The 21727-nt window shown below is 38.3% G+C and overlaps 1 protein-coding gene across 7 annotated transcripts in view; it reads right to left on the bottom strand.

The window, feature by feature from the left end:
• The window catches only part of ptprub (protein tyrosine phosphatase receptor type Ub), a 256550-nt gene that overhangs the window by 110502 nt on the left and 124321 nt on the right, over positions 1-21727 (bottom strand). For all 7 annotated transcript variants that reach the window (XM_053632512.1, XM_053632505.1, XM_053632487.1 and 4 more), the window contains one exon: positions 6576-6847. In XM_053632512.1, the coding sequence (XP_053488487.1) occupies positions 6576-6847 (272 nt within the window). The remainder of the gene's footprint in view (positions 1-6575; positions 6848-21727) is intronic.

Genomic DNA, 21727 nt, shown 5'->3' with positions numbered 1-21727 from the left:
GTGTGTTTTGGATCATTGTCTTGCTGTACGATAAAGATCCTACTGATTAATTTGGATTTTCTCAGCTTCAAAATGGTTTGCTTTTCTCACATAGACAGCTCTCTGATCTTCATGTTAGCGCATCCTTTTTAACAACAAAAGCAGTCTTCATAGGTGAAATTGAAGGCTAAAACCAAGAGTAGATGTTCAGAGCTATTTACTGTTTAAACAATCAATATAACATGACACACCTGGGTAACAAAAAAACACCTATCAGTCACGTGTTCCAATATTTTTGCTCGCCTACAAACTGGGTGGTCTGATACAAAATTTGCTATGTTCTATATCGATTAACACATCTACATATAAATACCAGGAAATAAAAGCTAAAATTCTAAACTCTCTTCTCATATTCATTGTTTGATCTCAGACTCAAATGCCTCAAATGTCTACAGCAAAAACAAATGAATTGGCCTTGCCATTCCAATAGTTTCAGAGGAGAATGTATAATTATATGAATGAAATATGCCTGCACTGAGTAAACTTGTACTATTGTTTGAAAGTCAGGGTGCGGGCAGACTTGTTAGGTTTAATTTTGGGCCTATGATTATTGTTTTTTGTTTTGTTTTGTTTTGTTTTTATTCACGGTGTTATTCTTTCATTCTTTCTTTTCTAAAACAATTTTGAAACTATGTAGGAATTTTTGATGTTTTGTTTTTAATAATGAAAAAAGACAGTGCTGTAATACTAATTCACAGTAAGCCTTGGGTCAGAGGGTTGAATTTGGTGGGAAAATTGTATGCATACATCATACACAGCTGAGATGTTATAAAATGTCATCATGCCCCAACAAACAGGCATGAAAAATGTCAGGAGAAAGAGAAAGTAAACAAACAGTATTAAGAGGGTAAAAGAGACCAATATTACACTATAAAAAAGAGTCACCCAAGAAGAAGTGAAGTCCCCCCCCCCCACACACACACACACTCACTCTCTCTCTCTGCACATATTTGATGAAAGCCAACTAAAGATTTCTTGCCAAATTAGCAGCAGTAGATGGATATAGCTTTCCACTGATACATTTCAAATATCTTTTTTCTTGGAAGAGGCAGGATGGAATTATTTTCCTTTGTTCCTAGAAGAGCTCTCTCAAAACGAAGGCCACCTACATATTCAGCTAACCTTTTCATATGGTATTACACACAGAGACACACAGTCTTACAGACCAAATGAATCAAAATCATCTCAACGAGCAATTTGAATAATCTTGAAGCAAATTACATGGCCATTGTCAATTGTAATATGCACAGTAGGCTAGCTAGCAAGTTAACATTCAGATGAACAATAACCTGCATTCTGTTACAATTAATTTACCACCTTATAACTGTTATGTTCCCTGAGGTGGTTACAGCTTTCTTTGACTCTCCTTGATTTTCTGGTGTAATTAACAGCTATAATTTAGTGTATTAAAAATGTTCCATTTAAAAAAAAAAAAAAAAAAACTGTTTTAAAAAAGTGATTTTCAAATATTCTACTGTATTTCTTACATTTCAAGGTTTCAACCCATGCAGTAAGTCACAAACTGTACAAGCTGTTTTTTGGACATTTGTGATTACAATAGCGATTCTAAGTAGATGTTGGATTCCCAAAACAGTTAATGCGGTAATAATCTTCTTTAATATTAAGGAAACTAGGCATAGACTATATCACGCCCATAAAATACATAATAAAATGAAAATGCTGAGAACAGAATGAGCCAGTGTCTGGCAGCTAGAGAGTTTTGTGTCTATCACAAATATATATATTTTTAATATACAACACGCATGTTTTATATAAAAACAGCATTAAAATTAATTAATGGTTTCCTATAGCAATGAAAAAAAGCATAGATTTTCATATAGCATAAACTCTTGCACAGAAAATAGGCTGTGTTTTTGTTAAATAAATAAATATTTCATTTATCCCATCCAATCAAAGTTTTAAAAGCCTGTGCTGCATTTTTTATTGTCCCTCAGTAGTCCCAACAAGAACTCACATTGTCACCAGGTCTTTTTTAAGCTCTGACAGGTACAAAGACAGACATACGCACACACTTCAGTCTTAGTATAACATCAGTAAAAATCACAGTACGCATATTCAGTCCCATAAACACAAACACAGGTTCGATGTTTTTCTGATTATTACGATTGGAGCAAAGAGAACAAGTAGAAAGAAAGACACTGTTCTGACTCCACCCACACCCTGACCCCTCCTTCTGGTTACTGTTCTCAACTGAGTGTGTTCTGTTACCTTTATCATTGTTTATATTGAAGATATATAAGATATCAAAGATGCCAGTGTACACAATATAGACCCTGTAGTGTTCCATACACTAAAGTTTTTCCATGAATTATTTGTGATTCTATGCTGTGTTTCTACTGTCCTGGTTTCTAGTCTCTTGCTTTCAGTGTTTCTGATACTGACCTTGTTTTTCCGTTGTTAAAAACAAGAAATCTAGATACACATCTGTTAACCTTGCCTACCTGTTTTCTGTATTGTCTGGAATTCTGACCACAATTACCAGAAAACAAAAAGACTCCTACTGGATCTGGCTCCCAAGTGTTATATTCTTTCACAGAGTTTGAATAAAATCTCAGTGGTTCCAGCAAACACCCGAATTAAGGGAACCTTTTCATTTCCCTTTTGCATTTCCCCAAACCAAACCAAGGGTTTTGTCAGATGAATGAATGACTGATCATTCACATGGTCTCTGCACACATTCTCTAGAATAAACAGTGTTACTCAGCCTGTGTGGGTTTTAATCCCACCCAGATCCTGAGTCAGTGTGCTACGGTGTAATTGGAGATAAGATCAAACTCATCAGGCCACTTGCAAGCATAATTCATGCACTGGTTGCTCCTCATCATGTTACATGCAATAATGTAGCACAATCTCTCGCACTTCACCCACTCAGTCTCGCATATCAGTTTACTAATTCAGAGTTTTAATGAGATCTCAGTGAGAAGTGGAATAGAGGATCCTCCAACAGATGGATATGGGGCAAAAATGCATATTATATACAGTGTGGAAACAGAATGGGAAATTTCTAGGTTTAATTCTAGATTCTAAATTTCAGTCATGCAGTGTAAATTGTACTTTTGCATATTTAGTGTGTTTAAGTGTGTTTGTGCTGCTGGGTCTATGCTGTCAATCAGAGTTTGTCTGATGTGCGAGTGCGTGATCTCAATAATTCTGAAGCTTGATGCCCCTCATTGACGTATAAAATGCTTTGGGCACCTTTCACCACTATGAGTGGGCTATTATTTACACATGAAGGTCATATCTTTACCCTGCTATGTGGAAGTTAATTAAGTCAGAGGGATTGAAGTTCTTGATAGAAACACACACTATTCAAGGTAATTGCTTTTTGACAGCTGCGCAGAGTTTGCAGAAAGGAGAAATTTATGGATGAATCCCAAACCGAACTGGTCGCCCACTTCCAGCCCAAGAAGTCCTATAGGGCATTGCCAAGAGTGCCAAACACACATTACTGTATAGGATGGAGGCAAAGCAGAAGCTGTCCAATTTAGGCATTTTATAAGCATCGGTTTAGCGCAAATATGGTAGTGCTACAGATGAAATAACCAGGTATTTGGCGGGTGCAATAGTGGAACGTAATTAGAAAGTTTCCCAAATATTATGTTAGAAATAAACAGGGTGTGATGTTGTTTTATCCCTCTTATACCACCATTTGTAAATTATTATAATTTTTTATTTATTAATGAATGGCACACTGTGGTTTTTAACCATTTATAATTGTGGAACACCTGCAAACAAATTAGTTCCTGTTATCACTTACAACATAACAGCTATAATCAATTGTTGCCGCACCAGCCTCTCTTTCTCTCAATTAATTTAAAAAATTACAGTTTGTCATATCACTGAGAGACTAGAAAACTATTTAGTCCGAAGGACTCTCCAGTCTCTCTTATTCTTATTGAACACCACAAAGCACAGACACCTTCTGTAAATAGTATATTAGTAAAAAATCTTCTTACAGAAAGGTTCTCCATATCAATGATTAAACAATTTCTTTGGTAAAAAACAATACTTTTCTTTATCAGTTTATTATTTGATTTAGATTATGTGGACTGTCTTGCCGTTTCTGTAAATGAGTTGTAACAATAGAAAAGATCCATCTATCCATCCATCTTCTATACCGCTTATCCTTTCTTCAGGGTCACGGGAAACCTGGAGCCTATCCCAGGGAGCATCGGGCACAAGGCAGGGTACACCCTCTACAGGGTGCCAATCCATCGCAGGGCACACTCACATACACATTCACACACCCATTCATACACTTTGGACCAATAGAAAAAATGATGTATTAAAACATACACATTAATATAAAACTATCATCTGAATTACAGTCAGAACTACTGTCAGAGATGTGGTGCTATAAAAATTAATTACCACATTATATAGCGCTGCAAAATAATTATGCATTATTACAGTCTTTGGCTGATTGTGTTGTTCTAACCACTGTGGTTACAAGTGTTTTTTAATAACGTTTGTAATAATTTTCATCCTAGTGTTAAGCCCTCTTACTAATATTTAAACATATCTATCATAACATCTATACTAACTCTATTCCCCCAGTGCATGACCTAAACCTGTCCATGGCCTGAAGCATGCAGACTTACAGACGTGCACAGATTGCACACTGAGTCAATTCCAATTAAAGTGTGCATGGGTGTGATTAACAAGAGTGTCACCCCAACACTGTGTTGTGGAAAGCTGAGACTGAGGGCAAAGCTGATGCCTTTGAGTAATTAGTGGTGCTCTATTTGGACTTAATTGCAGAATATACAGACATGCAAAACTAGTTCAGTAGGTCACCATCATTGCAGTCAATGAAATGACCTATTAAAGCAACACTGATCTCACAATGGCCGCACAGATGCACATTTTTGTGACATTTTGTGACATATATTAAAGAAGAATTCTGCAATAAAACAAACTGTTAATACTGTACATTAATTGCCATGTAATATATTATTGTGTAGCATAGTATTACATATAAAAGACTCAGTATTATGGCAGAATTCTCACCAGGAGCCAACTATGAAAAGTGGAAGGGTGAATAAAACTTATTATCCAATCATTGGTGGTATTTGTTGTCATATAGGTACAAAAATAAATAACTGATCAAAAACACTTGTAAATCTTCATAATTATACTTCCAACATACATCATGAGAAGCGATTGTCTCAGAAGTCAAACTAGATTGCTGTATCAGTGATTCATTTATTTTCTTTTAGCCAAAGTGACCCCATTCAGGTCAAAATTGGTTACTTTAAAATAGTATTAAAAGAGAATCAAACAAAAAAATTCTCCATCTAGCATTCAGACCTGCCATGAGACGGCAACAGAAGCACTGCAATAGCTTTTGCGTCTTGACATTGTAATTGTAATATAGATTTTTATAACTGCATTGCTACCAGCTTATTTTTGGTATACTGATGGACTTGGTCTGCTTGAGATATTTTCGTTTTCACTTCTGGTCAGCCACTTCTCATCATACTGGCTATATTGTTCACAACACAACACTTGTTTCCAATACAGTTAACAACACTGGATACCACCATTTTACTTGATAATGTCAATTTACAATGAGAAATGAAGTCATTTGTATTAAAAATAAATAAATAAATAAATAAAATAGACAGGGATGCCTCTAGTCGAATCCTTCTTGTTACTAATCTGTATGTCTTAAATACAATATAGTTTAAAAAGGAAGAAAACAATTGAAGAAAGAGTATTTCAGACATGTGATCTTGTTGTGAATTGTTTGGATCAATTCCAAAACTGAATCAGTTCATCTGCAGTTCATCTGGTTACAATGAAAATTCCATATACATCCTTCAAACATTCAGCCACTCATTCTTTAAATATTGTGCTAACAAGAATTTTGGGCAGACGCACAGACCCACAGACAACCGTAATGTCTCCATGCCACCTTGGCGGAGGCATAAAAATAAATACATAATTTAGGAAAAATAGGTGAAAATAAACTACGTCATAAATGATGCATATTCAGGAAATTGAGTGAAACTAAAAATAATACATGGCATCATAAACACCCAGATTACTTCATATATGTAAATATTATGGAAGTGTAGTATGACATCACTAAGTGTTAGTGTCTTGTTCACTGTAACTACCACTGTTATACGGCAAGCAAATCAAATGGGAAAATAAATAAAGAAAGAATTATGGCCTATAATTTGCCTGCATGTTTGAAAATAAAGTGGATTAAATCAGAAGAAACAGGTTGAAGGAAAGAAAAAAGGACATACATTGCCATATACTGAACAGAACAATACACGGTGTTTATTGCGAAGGCTTTCAGCCAAGGTTATGGTAAATACTGTTGACTTATCTTTAACATTCTGCCACTCAGCCAAGGAGCTTCAACAGTTCAACTCACATGAGCAGAGAAACATTTTGTGACATTGTAACACAGGTCCAGTCACGGTGATGTACTACTAATAGACATTCACCTTATTCAGGACCTCAACCATGAACCCTTCCCCCAGAGCTAGACTTCCTCTTACCTGATATTCATTGGGCCAAAAGGTGCTGACTGCCAGCTCCACCTGATACCACTGACGCCCCTGTGAGCCTGAGATGTTCCACACAGCCATGCCCAGTGGCCCGCCGTTCACCCGCACGTATGCTCGCAGTGCCCCAGGGCTGTGTCCGTCCCGGCTATACAGGAAATAGCTGAACTGGACGCAGTGTGTGTCATTCTCGCTGAGCGTCTGCAGCAACAGCTGAGCTCTCTGGCCAGCAGCATGCTGGGATGAGTTTACTATCATGTAGGAGCCTGGAGTAAAAGGAACATGACACTGTGAGAGTCAATTACAGAAAACTGCTATTAGTGTCAACACATACTGTGCAAGAGTTATGCAAATGTGTATGGTAATTTAGAAGCTTCATCTAATGGAGTAGAGTTTAGATCATTTATGGACAGGAAGAGTAATGACTCAAGGTGAACATGCTGAGGTTTTCCCTCCTCAATATATCATAAACCAGAAGCTTTGTAAGTCAAGTGCTCTGAATATGCATATCTTCTGGAAAAAAAAAACAGTTCAAACACTTCAAATGAGGTACACTTCACATTAAAGTGTGTGTAAGAAAGAAAGGCACAAAAACAGGCACACGTTTGTATTTTTGTTTAGTTCCCAGAGAACAAAGGGACGTGGGGGGAACAGTGATTTTCAGATTTACTGTGAAGCATGTCTGGCATGCTTGTGTAGTTTTCACTGATACAACCAACTGCCGTTTTCCCATTCCCACGTTTCAAAACCCTTGTTTATATATTTGTATATCTGTTTGCAGTTTTTTTGCTTAGATAAGTTCAAGGAATTTGGCATCTTTCTTCATATTCCTCAAAAAAAGGAGAGAGAATCAAAATGTGGAACAGAAAAATAAATGTCTTTCAAACAACGGTATTTAAGTTTCTGGGTTTGGGGGCAAAGGCAGGCTTCTAAATACCACTGTCACATCAACCAGCAGAGAAATGATACTAAATATATTCCTAAGGGAAGGACACACACACACAAACACACACACACACACACACATACACAAACACACACACACACACGGTCCAGTACTTTCCTCACGGTTAATTAGAGTGACATGCTGATTACACACAGAGGACAGTGGGGCATTGAGGATAGCAGTCCATCTTCAAGAAGATATGTGTGAGTAATTACCAATGAACCATACACACATCTACATGTTCATATACACAAACATGCACCAGCAAACACTGAAATTACTGTCTTTATACAAAGCACTTTGAGATTTGCTTTAAAATAAAAAGTACTATATCCATAAATTATTATTATTATTATTATTATTATTATTATTATGGGATACATACCTAATGGAAATACTAACACACACACACACATACACACACACATACACACAACAAGGCATAGAGCTATAGTTCTCCCTTCTCTAATCAGGACACACTGACCCAAACACCCTTCAAATGTACACAGACTAACAAGATTAACTGAAGCTTGCTAGGAAACCACTTGTGTTTAGGACCGCAGTGCTGAAGACTGTTATCCCTCCAGTGACTTCAGGGTGATTCATGGAAGAAATATGAAACATAGCAAGACCTTATTACAAGGCAAAAAGCAAATTTAATTATAATATTAATAAAGTAATTTAATTTGTCAAATTTAATAATAAAGAAAAATAAGACATGTTACAGATGCTCCAGAAACCTGTGTTTATTTCACAAATATCAGTAAAAACAGCATGAATTGTAATGTGCTTGCAAAATTTAAGAGCAAGAGTAACAAAATGTAAACATACATTTTCCTGATGTGTGTCTATATTGTCTCAACGCACTGAGAAGAGGATGGTTCGAGTGGCCAAAAAATCTCCAAGGATCACAGCTGGAGAATTGCAGAAGCTAGTTGCATCTTGGGGTCAGAAAGTCTCCAAAACTACAATCTGAAGTCACCTACATCACCACAAGCTGTTTGGAAGGGTTTCAAGAAAAAAGCCTCTACTCTCATCCAAAAACAAACTGAAGTGTCTTCAGTTTGCCAGACACTACTGGAACTTCAAATGGGATCGGGTTCTACGGGTTCTATGGTCAGATGAAACCAAAATAGAGCTTTTTGGCAATAAACACCAGAGGTAGTTTTGGTACACACAGAGAGGTAGCCATATGGAAAAGTACCTCATGCCCACAGTTAAATATGGTGGTGGCTCTTTAATGTTTTTCTGCTAGAGGACCTGGACATTTTGTTAGGATACATGGCATCATGGATAGGGCTGTGACGTTGGCCATGACAACCGCACCAACGAGGTGGTAGTTTGCCACCGTGGTGGTGGAGTGCCATCTGCGGTAGTGTCACATCACACGCCACGTTAATGTTTCTGCTTGAGTGGGCACTATGACAAGTACAAAGTACAATGTTTTGTATACAAGTGTAATAATAATAACAGTTGCAATAATCATTTGAATCTATAGCCTACCATATAGCGGGAGATTTTATGTTAATGCATAAAATACGTAATCATAATGAAACGCTGTATATGGTGTTGTCTGTTAGCTTGGTGCGAGTTTGTTTGAGCGTGGCAAAATCCAGTCAGGTGAATTCGGCAATTTCTCTTCGGGTTCTTCTGCTGCGATGGATCTTGTTGGGAAACCAAATGTTACATCGGCGATCTGGGAACATTTTGGATTTGTTTGCCTAACAAGTGAGGTGAACCAATAAATTTGGATATGTGACATATGTGAACCATATGTCGGCTTTGTGGGGAAAAAACAAGTGGCAAACACTACAAATCTCAGAAGCCATCTCCAGGCATGTCACCCAACTGCATTTTTATTTTATTTAGTATTTAGATTTTTAATATATTATATAGATTACCATCCTACTGATATTTCTTTCAAAGTTTTATAGGCTTGTGGTATACTACACTTGTAAAATAAATAACTTATTCGCCTGAGAAACATGCGACCATGTTTTACTCCATCTCTTTATTATCCACTTCTTCTCCTCTCAGTCACAATATCGTATCCCACAGTGACCTCAGGCTGTTTCTCATTGCAGCAACATGACACATCAAGGCTGTATTGAGTTGTTTCACTGACAGAAGTGCTAAAATAAAGTCTCATTTAATTTTTTATATATATATATTATTTTATATATATATTATATATTATATTATTATATATATATATATATATATATATATATATATATATATGTATATATATATATATATATACACACACACACACATACACACACCATATAGTGATATGACCCCCCCCCCCCCCAGGAGAGCAGAGCATTTTTATGAATTGGTTGAACAAATGATCGAAAGGTTAAACAATAAAGACTATTTTTCACAGCCTTCTTAGCTCATATTTACCAAGGGTGCCAATATTAGTGGAGGGCACTAAAGTTGGGTAAAGCCGACACATTTTTAGCCCTGATATCCCAGTCGGCAAGTAATTTTGGTGTTTGGCTTGTGTAGTGTGATTGGTTCAGCGACATGATTTTCTCAGTCTTGAGACTTATCGCAGAGACTTATGACTTTGCCGGTGATGAATCGTGTAATCGTATGAGCCCCTCTACAACTAGTCGCAAGTGCAGTGATGAGAAAGAGCCACCAAAAGCCCAAGAGGAAATCAAATTCCTCTGCTGTCATGCACAGCTGATCCTTGAATCCAATTTATTGTCCTCCTATTTGTCCAGTAGGGCGAGGGCAAAATGTAAGCACAATAATATTGCTTGCCCAAATGTTTGTTAGGAACAGCAAAAATAAAAACAAACATGACATGATTCTTGCTGGCACACAATATAAAATTAGCTATATGTCTTTTCACTATACACTGCCCAGGTCTCCTCAACCAATATTTCCTCGACATTTTCTCTTATTTTTCTCTTTTCATGTTTCTGCACAAAATGTACTTGTGCAAAGTCACATGATAGAGAGCTCTCATGTATATTATCGTGAAAAAGTAGAAATTGGGGATCATGCGTACTTTGGCAGAGATCTGTCCCAGTGAAAGATCATGTAGTGTGTACACCTCATCTGAGAATGATTGTGTAGTGTGCACACCTCTATAATGCCAAACAACTGATCACACACGATTTAAGTAGTGTAGTTTGAAAGGGTCAGCAATTTTGAGATTGTGAACATCATGTAGTGTGCACTCGGACTAGGAAACCAGTTTTACAACCCCTGTGGTAAAAAATGCCTTTCTGTCAAAAGATGTCTAAAACCTTACTAGCTAAGTGTGCTTTTCTCACACAGTGCTTTTTGGATGATGTAGCTCTTCTTTAGTATGAACAGAATGAGACTAAAGGTCTGACAGTGATGGCAACCACACCTGCTGGTTCTGCTCATGCTGTGAGTGACCTCCAAGCAGTCCTGCATTTAACACTGTGAAAAAATTAAATATGAACAGCTACCACAAGGACTGATCCATCAGATACAGCTGAATGAATGTGCACTGCATTAAGAACTTCTTAGATGCTGTCTTACCAAAGAGTGAATTTAAACTAAATATCTTCTTCAATAGAACGGGTAGTGCATGTTGGGTATTTTTGTACTAACAGCCACACACTGTGTATAGAGGCATGAAAGGGAATGAAACACATTTTGCCACATTATTTCAAGCTTGACAGCCTGTAAATTCAATGTACTGTACACCCAAGAGGGGAGAAAAATCAAAATAGCAATGCTGTTATATATGTAAGGCTTACAGAATCAGATCTGACAAAGACGAGATAGCACAGTATAGCCATGTTGTTGCTGGGCTTTTGTTGTCGTTTTTAGAAAGTTTTAAAAGTATATTATCTGTCAATAAGTAAGCTTTTCTAGCTAGCTTCTTCCAACCACTCTTCAATGTAAGTTTTTCTTACACAATTCATACACAACAGCACATCATCTATAAATGATAGCCATGAAATTAAAAACAAATCAATTGGATTACTGTAATACTGAGTTTATGTAATAATATAATATAATATATATATATATATATATATATATATATATATATATATATATATATATATATATATATATATATATATATATATTTATCTATATATCTATATCTATATATATATATATACACAAACATTCAATCACGGACTGACCTCAAACACATACTAGCCTGTCTATTTCAAAAGGAGTCTATTATCTGACTGAAATGACCAAGCAGTGTTGGACTCCTTCAATTTCCTGACACAAAACATTTAATTCTGAATGTTGATTCTAATTAAAAGTTATATTTATTGTATTTAAGATTAGTGGGGTCATTCTGGAGTTTAACAAATGTTCGACTGCAAATGAGCAAATGTTCAAATGCAAATGAGTAATCCTGATCTTTTATTTTGCAAATAATCCATCAGTCGTTGAAATCGGGATTTATTAATTCTGTCTGATAAAATCCATTATTCCGACATACAGAAAGAAACAATAATCAAGTTCTGGATAAGCTACACAATAGCTTATAAGAGCTAAAGTATGTGTACATAAGCTACTTTCAGTTCTATAAAAGTAATGGCTGAAATATATGTCCTAATTCTACAGCTCTGACTTTTTACGTCCTCATGCCTCAGTGGTGTGCAAAACCTGGATAGAACAATATGCAGCTCTTTAGACATTAGTGGTCATACATTTTCAGTAACAAGCTGATCTTTTAATGTATTACATAACTCCAGAATATTATTATATTTCCATGGTGAGCAAAGGTTTACTAGGACATGGACTTGTCTCTGCCAGCGAGAACTTCTCAGACAGTATCATTAATAAAACAAAATCGTGTCCTACTTATTTGTTATTACTGCAGTGAACTCACAAGCTTACTTTCTTCTGTATTCGTTTCTTTTTTTTTCTTTCAAAAAAATACAGTTATGAGAATAATTTCTCCAAACCAACAGCTCCAGCATGAGCACAGAAGTCCTCAGGCTGATCTGCTCAATAAGTTCAGCTGTCCTTTCTGCCTGGATGACATTTTTGTTGGACGCCATCTGTGTGTAACCTTTGACTAGTCACCTCATCAAGCAGATGCCCTCATTCACCAATAAAGTCTAGTGAAGAAATCAAACATCAAGTGACCTTTGGCAAATTATGCCTTGGAGGCTTGTGAAATCTGATAACGTCTGGTCCATCCCATGCTGGCCCTATCAAGGGCGTAGAAATATATATAAGGAGATTAAGAGTAAGTGCGGCTCCATCATCATTCATCCAGAGCACGGGAAGAGCACTATCTCAGAGATAAAAGAGAATGAAGGGGAAGGAGGTAGGAAGTAAAGGGAAGTAAAACCTTAAGAAGACACTGATACCAAGTTAGTAGAGTCAGGAAGAGGAAGAGTAGACACACTGTGTCACACACTAATACAAACTGTGTCATTATGAACACATAAGTCACCACCTTGTTTGCATTGTCACAACAGTTGAAAACCTGAGTCTGATTCTGCAAATTAGATATAGGAGGTGGGCCAGTGTGTCCACATTCTAACATATTATTATTATTATTATTATTATTATTATTATGTACAAATATATGATTAGCACTATAAACTCATCATACAGTACGCCAGCTCCCGAAGTGAAGACCTTAGTCAGCGATGCTAGAACTACTATGTGTCATTAAAAGTGCTCAATTAAAAGTGCAAATAAATGTCTATAAAATACTCTAGAAAATACATGTTTAAATTCATAACATTAGTAAACCTTTTCAGCAAAGAACTGTTGAAAGATGAGATGTGCAGTAACAGTAACTAAACTATTTTTATCTAGAAGTTTTGTTTGTAAAGCTTATGTTCTGTTACTTTTTTCCTGCCTGTGTTATAAAGAAACATTATTATTATTATTATTATTAGCATTATTATTATTATTAGCATTATTATTATTTTTGACAGCGGATCACTTTAATTATACAAACTAGCTTGAGTTTTATATGTGCATGACGAGATTTTTTCCCCTCTATTTGGTGAACAGTACAGAAACAGACTGGCCTAGATAAACCAATCATGATCAGAGAATATGTTTCAGAAAATAAAACTCATATTTGCTTTTTTTGGTGTGCACATACAAACTTCTAAGCACAAATGAAACATGGAAATTTGTGAAAGAACCCTAATGAAATCACATTATAGCTTTAAAACATGCGGATTATAGAGTTCCTGCTACTTTATAATAAAAATATAGTGAAAGAAAATTCAAGTAAAGTAGAGATATTTGTAAACCGTAATTGTACGCTCTTACTTACCACCTCTGCAATAATAAAGGTTAATTAGGCTACAATCTGCATGAAATGATACTGTTTAGAGAAGTTGAAATGCTTTACTATAATAATACAATGAAATCCAATGTACAAGCAAATTAAGAATAAAACATCTGCTGAAAGCCATTAACTGGAAATGTATGTGAATGCAGCATGCAGATTAATACCAATAATAATGGTGGTGGCTAAAACTAGAAGAAAAGAATCCTGCATCCGCATGATTATGCTAATGCAACAGCCTACGCTTTCAAATTCCATTTGTAACCATACAACTCTTCACTGAAGATATACAGTATACCATATACTGTCAAATGATGGAGAAGGTTACTGTGCTGTGGTCTGTGTTTAAAGCAGTCAGGTAATGGAAGTGCTTTCATGTCCATGAATGGATTCAGATCATTCAACTCATGCTTATCAATCACGCCCTGATAAACATCACCTATTCACTTCTATAAAATGTATTTTTCATACAGAAAAATACTGGGAGAAAGATGCTGGTTGATTGACACGTAACATGTGACATGTGATTCTGACATGTTATTTTGCTGCCTGCAACCATGGGTTTGGGAGAAGTCACATATTGTATTGCTCCCTGATGTTAGAGGGTGTAGGATACATTTTGGCTCCACTCTTCAACTATCGTCAATAAGATATTGTACACAGTCTATGATTTACGAAAACTAAAGTGTTGTGAGGAAACACTTTGAAATGCTTTGCTGCATTCTGTACCCTTCCTGTTTGTGTGGTTTGTCAGCTCTCAATGTCCTTGAGAGCTCTTGCTTCTCTTTCTCCAAGCTGCTCTTTTGCTGCTTTTTTTCGTTGAAGGTCATCATTGCCTAACTACTGGCTCAATATATTCTCTCCCTCCACAAACACACATGCACAAGGTTTTTTTATGTCCACTCAAGAAAAACAGTTGTTTGCTGCCTGGCCTTACTGTGCTGAGTTCTTCCTGTACTTGAACTGGAGATGGTGAAAAACCATATGAAAGCCACTCGGCCAATTACATAAAGGCCAAGCATATATTTGTTAAGAATAAATACCCACTTTTCCTGCATCCTATTGTTTATTGAACATTTCTACGTCATTTCTAAGGCTTTTTAAAAGCACATTGAACTGCTTTAATAGACAGAAGTGGAGCCTGTGGAGAAAAGTGACCATTTCTTCCCAGCCGACGTTATCTATCTATCTATCTGTCTGTCTGTCTGTCTGTTTATACATTTAGAGTAGGAGCAGCACTACATCGTAGCTTGCAGTAGATTTTGATAGTGCTTTCGGTGAACTTTTCTGATCTTTCTAGCATGTAACAAACCAAAAAACTACCGTAGATCTGATAAAAAAAAAAAATTATTAGGTGGATACCTATAAAGAACTGTTCCCTGGTTTAGGAAAGACATGTTGTTGTTTTGAAAATTACCACATCTGCTGCTAGTAGCACCTTACTGGCCAGCTCGAATATGATTCTCAGAGATAATATCCCTGCTAGATGACACTCCTTGGGAGATTCCCATCCACAGGGATCTCCTGTCTCAAGCCGGAGGGCTGATTTATCACCCTTGGTTGGAACTATGGAAACTGTGGGTCTGGCCCCTGAGGGGCACCAGCTCATAGATTCTGGTCTCACAACTGAGGTTGTAGAGACTATGTTAAATGCTAGAGTAGCATCCACAAGGCACTTGTATTCGCTCTAGTGGCGACTTTTTGTCTTGTGGTGTGAGGAACATCAGGTAGACCCAGTGAACTGCGCAATAGCTACAGTCCTGGAGTTTACAAGTACATTTCTCAGCGGGGATGGCTCCTTCTACAATTAGGGATTACGTGGCTGCCCTTGTTGATGGAACCGCTGTGGGGCAACATCCTCTAGCTTTGAGGTTTATGCGTGGTGTCAGGCGGCTGAGGCCCATCTGCAGGCCGCGCATACCTTCCTGGGACCTTTCTGTGGTCCTGGAAGGTCTGTCAGGGGCCCCAATTGAGCCCTTAGAGCCAGGCTCTGAGAAGTTTCTGACTCTAAAGGTGGCTCTTCTGCTGGCCCTGACATCTCTCAAGCGAGTAGGAGATCTACAGCATTAGCCAAGGCCTACCTGTATCCTAGGCCAGATTATATTCCTAAAGTACCTACATCTGCTGCCCAGCCTGTAGTGTTGCAGGCTTTCTGCCCTCCTGCATTCCTCACACCGGAACAAGAGAGAACGCACCTGCTGTGTCCAGTAAGGGCTCTCTGTACTTATGTCCACCGCTCCGGCCAGTGGCATAAGTCGGAGCACCTGCTGGTCTGCTTTGGCGGCAACAGTAGAGGTGATGCTGTGTCGAAGCAGCGCATCTCCAATTGGATAGTGGAAGCAATTTCTATCGCTTATGAGGCGCGCAGTCTTGCTACACCTCTGGGCATAAGGGCTCATTCCACTAGGTGGGGTCGCCCCTTCGAAGGCTTTGTCCAAAGGGGTATCCTTACAGGATGTGTGTGCTGCTGCGGGGTGGTCTACGCCACACCCATTCATTCGATATTACAGCCTGGATATTCATTCCACCCTGAGCTCGAGTGTCTTGCAGTGACCCTCGGGCTTGGGTCTTTTTGAACAGGCCATACCCTCGGTATGGCCTAACCCTAACCCTAACCCTTCCCATAGCATTGTGCTAACGCAACGTCTCGTTCCCTTCTCAGGGAACAGGGTTACATGCGTAACCCAGACGTTTTTTCAGTGTTTTCCAGCGTTTCTGGAGCATAGTGGGACGGTTCACATAAAAAAAAAACAGTTCCTGTGTAGACCATGCCCATTTCTGGTTTAAATCTGAATACAAATACTGATGCAAATATTTGGCCCACTGAACAAATACAGATGCAGATAGTGCCATTGTGTCACACCTAGACATGTCACAAGAACCGATACTTCGGTACCAAGTCGGTACCAACATTCTTAAAATGTGACGGTACTTGTTTTTCTGCGGTATCGTAAGTAATTGCAATAAACGGTACCGAGGTTGCAATTCTTCTGGACCTGAAGGGGGCAGCAAATATGCGCAAGTGTTTTATCGGTCCACAAGTGGTGAAGAAGAAGAAGAACGCCTTCGGAAAGCACACGGAAAAACTACAGAAGATTAGCTTAGCTTAACAAGTTTAGCGCCGCCCAGACTCATTGAGTGGAAAAGAGAGGAAAGCTTGTTGAGAGGAAAGGTAGCCGGTTGCCAGTGTGCAACCGCTGCTATCGTTCATTTCAAACAAAGCGAGGAAACACCTGAAATTTGGCGAAGCTCCTGAAAGACGGTCCTATATTATGTTTGTTTGAGGCAGCTGGTATTGTGGCCGTGAAACCAGCTAACGTTATGCTCCATGTAATGTTAGTGATAGCCTGTTATTTGTTAACGACGCTAACACATTCCAATGTTATAAACTACCTCCTAATGGGCCACCATGCATCGTCATTCAGCCCGTGTCCTATCAGCTAAATGTAGTAATGTCACTAATAATTATTCAGATGTTCATCCTTTTCATAAATCTTTTTGGCCCGCCACATATCAGTGAATTTAAACTAATGCTTGCATTCAGAGTATAAGGGGTGTATGTGTCCGTGTGTGTGTGTGTGTGTGCGTGTGTGTGTGTGTGTGTGCACATTTAGGAGTGGTTGTTATTTTTAACACTTGTTATTAGTCATTGTCAGACATTGTTTGATAACTAAAATAGCCCTCTCTCTCTCTCTCTCTCTCTCTTTTCCAGTATCAGCCAGAGGAGGATGTCCTCCAGGAGTTTTTAATTTTATTTTAAAATGTATTTTTATTTGTATTTTTTTTTTTTAACCACACCGTGGTATCGACTTTGGTATCGAGTATCGAGTACTTTTGGTGGTATCGGTACTGACTACAAGATTTTTGGTATCGTGACATCCCTAGTCACACCACACTACCATACACACCTGGACACATACATCAGGAAGTAGAGTTTCAATCTTTTACTTTTTTATCTTCCCACATTTCAACCTTCTCTGATTCAAACATAGTGGTTTTCATTCCCTCAATCAGAGTAGTGCTTCACAGAGTTCTGAGCTCAACACACATATCCACTGTGGTGATATGAATAGGCTGGTGGCATAAATCATGTTGTCTGTCTGGCTCACTCTCTCTTCTCATACACACACACACACACACACTACAATGAGTGCAGGTGTGCCCTGCATTCTAAAAGGTTCAAACACCCATTCTGCAGTAATGTGGCTCATAACCGACCTGCACATGCAAGGGTTTTATCTAGTAATAAATGTGTGAGGATATATATATAAAAACACATTGGGGGAAGTTAATGCATCCGAGGCTCATGGCTAGAAGATGCTGCTTCCCTCTGTGTGAACTTCTGGAAAAGCTGGGAAATGTACATATGGATATTTCATCATAATCCAGTACTACCATCATATTTTTTGGTCTGTTTGTCATGTAGGTGGTATATTTCCAGAGCAAATCTAAATAAAAAAAATATCCATAATATTTGCAAAATCCACTTGTTAATTTGGCACTTGTTTAGCATTTAAACCCAAGGGCATTCATGAAGCAATAATATAACTTACTGCATTTTGTTTTCTTTCATCACTTGCATGAATGGCTTCAGCCATTCAATCAAACACACTATTGTTCTATTAGACGAAAGCATTATTACCAATCATTCCTTTGCAATTATTTTATAAAATGCAATTACAAGACTTCTTAATGTGATGTTATATTGAGCATGACGACGTGGGAAAGCTGCTCATTAGACAATGGAATGGCCCTAACACACCAAATATGAAATTTATTAACTGCTGCCTGAAAAGCCAGGGAGATTTGAAAAATGAATTCTTCATGTACTGTTTAAATATTTTCATGATTAGGATTATTATTCCTATCCAGGAATATACCCTGGATAGGTCACCACTCCATCACAGTGCACCAAGCACACACACACACACACACACACACACACAACACATATACAGCGAGAAATACACATTTTGCACTTAAAATTATTTGACTGTTACTAAACTGTATGACTGCAGACAAGCCCAAACATAATGCCAGTAAGCAAAGAGAAATGTTGTGAAATGAGAAATGAGAATGTTTTGAAAATAAAATATTTAATTTAAATCTAGGCAGCACAGTGGTGCAGTGGGAAGCATTGTCACCTCATAGTGTGTGTGTGTGTGTGTGTGTGTGTGTGTGTGTGTGTGTGTGCATGGTGCCCTGTGATGGAGTGGTGACTTATCCAGGGTATATTCCCACCTTATGGATCCAGTGTGACCCTGAAGAGTATAAAACTGTTACTGAAGATGAATGAATGAATTTAAAGATAAAGTTTGTGTAAAGAAGTACAAATGAGTGTCATAAAATGTCCCACACAACAATCCCCTATAAGTGTTGCCTTAATAATATTATATAAATATAATCTATAAATATATATCAATATAAGAATATTTCCTATAAGCTTCACCATCAAAACATTGAGTATACACTTACACACATACAGTACGTAAGTGCATGGACGCAAATCAGCGCACACGCACGTGCGTTGAATTAGCAATGGTGAATAGAAGTCTTCTTCTATTGCAAAAATCTATTTTCATCTCTACTGTGGTATATGTGCGGCATAGACCGACACTCTTCCATCTCCTGCTTCTAACACATAGCCCGAGGTGTGTGTAATCTCTATCCTCACCTTCTCAGCACACTCCATCATGCACCCTCTCTTTTCCTATATCTCACATGGTCTCTTTTTTAAATCTCACTATCTATCAGATTCTTCATTTTTCATCTCACTCACCTGAGCCCTAACTACAAACCAGCCCATCTGCATACCATACTCTTCTTCTCTTCCATTCTTTCTGTCTTTTTTTCTTTCTTTCTCTCTCCTTGGATTTTATTCCTCACTTGTTCTCCTCTCTGTGGAATGTGTGTCCATTAAAAACACAAAGCCTCAGTAATGGTCTTCCAGAGCAGACAGAAGCAAGTCCCACGCTGAGAGCGTCTGTCCTCATATTGCTCAAATAGACAGAAAACGCAGGTGCCAGCCACTGTGGACCTGCAAGGCTGCAGATACATCTGCAGTGAATTCTGGACGGTGTGTGCATGTGGGACACACTGCCACACATCAAAGCACTCAGGAGTACTGCAAAACTGCTCCCTGAATATGATAACAAATAAAACCTCAAACATTGTCTACAGCAGTGCTGACTACATGCACTGATCTGTCCCTGAGAAAATGAGACATCTTCAGCAATAAGGCATCCTGCTGACAGCACCCCAGCTCTTTATCTCAGAAATGACAGGCTACGTGCAATTACTCTCCAGCCTCAGGGGACACACTCTTCTGCCTTGCAAGAGGGTCCTCAGGTAGAAAACAGAGAACAAGTGAGAACTCTTGTCTGAATTTTGTTTAGCCCCAACCACTACATCACCCTCAAGAAAAAAAAAAAGCAATAAGATTAGAGAACAAGAATGAAGAATGAGGAGGCCCACAGCAGCATGGAATCAAATCCTCGATAAGGGGGGAATAAAAACAGAGATGGAACTGTCGTGACATAGCAAGTGTCCTCCAGAGCTAGAGGCAGATAAGCCTTTATCTGGAGCTGCTGTCTGTGCAATTCCTGTTGCCAGAGGCAGGAGTCAGAGACTGCCGCATCCCGCACAATTTGACCTTTCAACAATCCTCCAAGCTTCATGGTATTAGCTTGCAGGGGCATCGCAGTGAGGACAAGCAAAGAGGGCATGTCATGTGTTCTGGCCTTGCTAAAAAGAACACTCTTCTCATCTGTCATGAAAAAATTGCTGATATTGTGGTGGTATATATTTGAAGTATGCATTTGTGTACTGCAAATCTCCATTATATTCTGTGTTTTTGCTCTAATCTTACATCAACTCATTTAGTTGCCATGTAAGGACTACAGGACTGTCCACATTCCATATGTGTGACTTAGTGTCCAGAAACAATATGTAATATCATTATACATATCATGCTAGAAAGAAGTACAATGATATTATCATGCATTGTCCAAGTTATCCGCTTAAGTCATGACATAATGATCTTCCGTTAATACTGTTTCCGGGTCCAAGCTTCTACTGTGCTGGCTGACATTCGTATTTTCAACATGCCACAGTGATGTGTCCCTTGTTGTTTGAATAGATCTGTGTCCAAAAAAACTATAAATCTTAGGATCATGAATTTTCTGTAGTATTATAGCACACCATGAATGTATTTTAGAAGCGTTTTATAAACATGATTCATCTTCGCATAATATAATGGCTTTAAACCACATAGTGTTAAGCAAATAATCCAAACCATGCTACAACATTAGCATCAACTGCAAATTAATTATTAACCCCGTGTTGTTGATAGTGTCATCTCAGACACTCTCTTGGCTGAAATTTCATCCATTTTCTGTGTCTTCGCCCTCTTTCTCACACATTCCACGGCAGTGTGGGACACATTTTTCTCCACCCAAATCAAAAAAGCTGACATATAATGGCACTTGTCCTTTCTGATTGGGCACTTGTAGGTGCTGTACCTCACTGACTGACCATCAATTGGCACCTTGGTTTGAGGCGCAGAATGTCGTGGCGGCGAGGAAGACCACCCCTCCTCCCAACGACCAGGTGCTGTGTCTAACCACGGTTTATGTGAGAAAAACTCTACGCAGAGTCAACCCACGGAAGGCTGCTGGACTGGACAACATTCCTGGCAGAGTGCTCAGAGGATGTGCAGACCAGCTAGCAGATGTTTTCACTGACATCTTCCACATCTCCCTGAGCAGTGCCATCGTTCCAACGTGCTTCAAGGCTACCACCATTGTCCCTGTGCTGAATAAGTCTTCAGCGTCCTGCCTCAATGAATACCGTCCCGTTGCACTCACATCCATCATCATGAAGTGCTTCGAGAGGCTCATCATGAGGCATATCAAGACC

The sequence above is a fragment of the Ictalurus furcatus genome, chromosome 1 (genome assembly GCF_023375685.1).
Source record: "Ictalurus furcatus strain D&B chromosome 1, Billie_1.0, whole genome shotgun sequence".
Lineage (NCBI taxonomy): Eukaryota > Metazoa > Chordata > Actinopteri > Siluriformes > Ictaluridae > Ictalurus > Ictalurus furcatus.
Note: the sequence above shows the minus strand (reverse complement) of the source record. Positions and strands in the feature narration are given on the sequence as shown.